Source organism: Otolemur garnettii, unplaced genomic scaffold, assembly GCF_000181295.1.
Source record: "Otolemur garnettii isolate 467f Iridium unplaced genomic scaffold, OtoGar3 scaffold00041, whole genome shotgun sequence".
NCBI classification, from domain to species: domain Eukaryota; kingdom Metazoa; phylum Chordata; class Mammalia; order Primates; family Galagidae; genus Otolemur; species Otolemur garnettii.
Window position 1 is genome coordinate 5,270,585 of NW_003852436.1, and position 4,117 is coordinate 5,274,701.

General features: G+C 38.2%; 1 protein-coding gene across 4 annotated transcripts in view; it reads right to left on the reverse strand.

Moving 5' to 3' along the window:
- Positions 1-4,117, reverse strand: part of OTUD4 (OTU deubiquitinase 4) — a 46,188-nt gene that overhangs the window by 7,930 nt on the left and 34,141 nt on the right. For all 4 annotated transcript variants that reach the window (XM_003790195.3, XM_023513439.1, XM_023513440.1 and 1 more), the window contains exons 15-19: positions 2,774-2,897; positions 2,427-2,482; positions 1,849-1,929; positions 1,070-1,208; positions 214-474 (exon numbers count right to left, since the gene is read on the reverse strand). In XM_003790195.3, coding sequence (XP_003790243.2) covers positions 214-474; positions 1,070-1,208; positions 1,849-1,929; positions 2,427-2,482; positions 2,774-2,897 — 661 coding nt within the window. The remainder of the gene's footprint in view (positions 1-213; positions 475-1,069; positions 1,209-1,848; positions 1,930-2,426; positions 2,483-2,773; positions 2,898-4,117) is intronic.

Genomic DNA, 4,117 nt, shown 5'->3' on the forward strand with positions numbered 1-4,117 from the left:
AAAAAAAAAAAATTTCTAATACATTTTCTAACAAACCAAGCTGAAAAAGAAGTGAATAATTAATAGCCAAACTTCTCTCCTTTCCAAGTCCTTCCTTCAAGTTACTAAAAAAAAAGATCAGACCTCTAACCCCTACTTTTATCTCTACATTTGTCACTAAAACTAATTGTACTTAATAAATAAAATCAATCTGAAGTTGGAGAAGGATCTTACCTTTAGGCAAGTCCTCCCCAGTCTGACACAGTGAATAAGGTGGTACAATGGCTCTATCTCCCTTTTCATTATAAGGAAACCCAGGATAGAGTGGGTCCTGATAAAGGCTCAACGTCTGAGGCAAAGGCATCATGGGCTGGTTAACTGCCGGTATTGACACAGGAACTGGAGAGGGTGTTAAATGAGCTTGAGATACAGCAGAATCAGGTCCAGTGGTCAGAGTCTGTGTCACTGACAAAACAGGAATTTGAGCAGGAACACCTGCAAAAGAGAGAGAAAAGAATCAAAAACAACAAAAGGTGGAAATAATTCCTTCTACAAATAAGTTTGCATGAAACTGTTAAGAATACTGCATAACTGATATAGCCAGTAAAATGGCATGTAAACAATCTAAACAAGAACTTTTTGTATCAACCAAGGACCCTCCTGGGCACATAGGAAGAAATGAGCCCAGGAAACAAGCTTTGAGTCAATGTCTTCTAATAGTAGCTCTTGCAAACGTGTAAGGCACAGGACCGGGCGTAGGGTTCAATAGGGGCCATAAAGAAGTGGGGGAAACATCAAACCATGGTGCTGGTTCATGCTGAGCAACTGAAGCATCCAGTGGAGATACCCAAGTCAAACATGATGCTCCTGGGATTATGAGGGCTTATCTCAGATGAATACTGCCTAAATTAAGATGGCCATCCCACAATGGAAGCAGAGCAAAGCAGAAGATGACAGAAAGCTCTGTGAGGCACTGCATACCCATACCTAACCCTGCTCTGAGAACAAGCTTGCACCCAAGAATTTAAAGTCTCTGACATGAAAGGATTTTGTTGGTTGGAAGGTTGGATTTTCTAAATTCTTCTCTAACCTGTTGGTCCAAAAGTTGTAGGTTCACTTGGCCAGGCTGGCACAGTGGCTGGTAAAGAAGGCACCGCAGGAGTTAGATGTACCTCTGGAGAAACTAGAAGGGGAGCTGGACTTGACAAAGACACATGTTCTGCTGGCTTCTTCAAGAAGAGGGGATAGAAAAAGACAAGAGTTTATTTTGCTTAAACACTAATTTTAACCATTAGATGTATATACCTTGAGTGGCCTGCCTTTTATACAACTGAAGTATAAATGGCCCTCTAGTCTTAGAAATAAGACACATACACAGAGTAACTAAAAATGATATGCAAACAAATTTGAACCTACCTAAGAATTGCCTACACAAAAAACTGAACATAAATTGTGATGCTAGAATAAATTCTTCTACTTTACAAAGAGGTGGTTCCTTCCTTTTTTGTTATTGTTGAGACAGAGTCTCTATCTGTCACCAGGCTATAGTACAGTGGCTTCATCATAGCCCAAAGCAACCTCAAACTCCTGAGCTCAAATCATCCTCCTGCCTCAGCCTCCTGAGTAGCTAGGACTATAGGCACATGCCACTCCACCTGCTTAATTTGTCACTTTTTTTTATAGAGAATGGAGTCTCACTCATGCTCAGGGTCATCTCAAACTCCTAGCCTTAAGCAATCCTCCCACCTCAGTCTCCCAGAGTGCTATGATTACAGGCATGAGCCACCACACCCAGCTTATTTTTAAATGATCATATACAAAGCAAAGAAACAGTACAGCATTCAACGTCAAATTCAACAATGTACTTACTTGTTCTGCAGGAGATGGGCACTCTAATTTCTTTGATTTTGATGGTGATGAAATTCTTGTACATTTATCATCACTAATATTCTTTGGAGACAAAAACAAAAAGCATAATTTTCTATTTCAAAGACCTATATTCTGGGATAATTGTGGTTTCCTTTCATAATCCACCCTACATGCCTCAGACAGAACCCTCTCACCACTAAGCGTTTTTTCCAATTATATCTGGCCATCAATGGGTAGCTTAACTTTGGCCTGCACACTTTTACTACTGGGTACTTGTTATTGGAGGCATGACTTAAACAGCACACTCTACTCCCTTGAAAGCATCAATATACTAGAATGATGGCTAATGAAAGCTACTTTGCAACAATTCAGAGAGCATCCTCATGTACCTTAAAGAAATGGTTATAATCTGTGACTTCTCAATCTCTGTCATCTTTTCCCTGCTTTTCTACTGTCCTAAAACATGTGTGTAGTTATAAAACATTTGGAATTATCTCCATCTTCTCATTCCACTTCTTCATACTGTACTATCATGGAGGTAAAAAAACAAAAATTGCAATTAGTGTTTAAAAATTTACCTCCAATGTGCTTGGTTCAGGTTTTTTTTCCAAGTGAGTATGTCCATGAATAGAGTCTGTAACAAATCAAAATAAAAAAGACAGCATCAGTCACCACTCAAGTTTGAATACGGAAGAACAAAATATGAAGATAAAAAAGTAAAAAGTACTATCTGAACCATGTTTTATCAATGAAAAATGTAGGCATTAGAACATTTTACATGCTTTTGCTTGAACAATGTTCCTTACCAACAGGTGGGTAAATGACATTAGATAAACGGCTTAACAACTTAAGTGCTCTTTCCCTAATATAATTTTAAACCAGACACAGACCTCTAGCATCTGCTTCCAGTGATGAAATACCTTACCTTTGTCTTTCCGTTCTTCTGTATCCATTCTCCGCCTGCTGCCTTTCCTATCACTTGCATGTGATGACTTTCTCTGGACACTTGGGTTGCTACTCTGAGATGCTGACTGATTGACTGATGAGCTCTTTAAAATGAACAAAATGTGTGTTAAAAGTTTTACCCAAAAATGTGTAAGCAAAAGTTCTGTAACACAATTTACCCTTCATACTTCTAAAAATCTCAAAATTCATAGCCCTATTATTTTTTTATTTCTGAAACTCCAAAAGACAGCATCTAAGATCCATATATACTCTAGATCAGTAGTCTTACTACTCAGACAAAAGGATTAGGTAAACAAATTTCACCCTAAATTAGCAGACTCTTCATATCCCCATTTTAAGAAGCCACCCTGACCTTACAACTTACATTCTTTGCACAAACAATAGCCTCTTCTGTACCAACCTTCCAAAAAAGCCATTGTAGAATCACAGTCCTTTATTCCTTTATTGTGGGGGGGGAGGGAGACCTAAGCACAAATTAGCAGACATAGTATTCTAGGGTTCTTATCACTGAATGTTACTGACTCTTAGCAAATCACTTAAGCTCTACATGAATTCCAACTTTCTTACTGGTGAAACAAAAGAGTTGGATGAGTAAGTCAGGTTTTTAAGCTAAATTATCAATGAAGGTTCTCGGGTCCTGTTCTAACACTCCAAATGTATGTTTCACACAGCTGAAGAGGATCTCAGCCCTCTTTAGCAGGAGTTTTCTAGAAGACAAAAATGAGTCATTATGAACTCCAATATTGGATTAAAATCCTTAGTCTAAAAATGATGAGTACGAAGACCTCATTTGTAACAAAAAAATTCCATCTGTCCCCACATTATATTAGTTGTATTTTTACAACCTGCTAACTGAAAAAAACACAAAATGGTATTAGTACAGCTTAAATGATTTGTAGTTATTATATAAACATGATGTAAAAATAACATACAACATGAGAGATAAATGCACTCTGTACACAAACAATGCCTATTCACACACAGATCTACGTACTTCTTCCAATAATTCCTAAACTCCAAGCCCTGTGCCAGGGTGCACTACTATTCCAGATCAGCTGTTTTCAACTAAGTTTCTCCTCAGACCTCTACGGAATTCCACAGAAAACCGAACATGTGGGCTTTAATGTTTTACACTGGTATACTGGGGACATACCTTCCTTAACATTCCATTTTGTCTGTTAAACCCACTGTTAAGAAAAACTGTCCGACTACCATTCAGGATGGAAGGTCACTGGGATAGAACTTACAAAGACTTAACAGACCATAAGCACAGGGCTCCCAAGTCACAGGAATGAAATAGTTA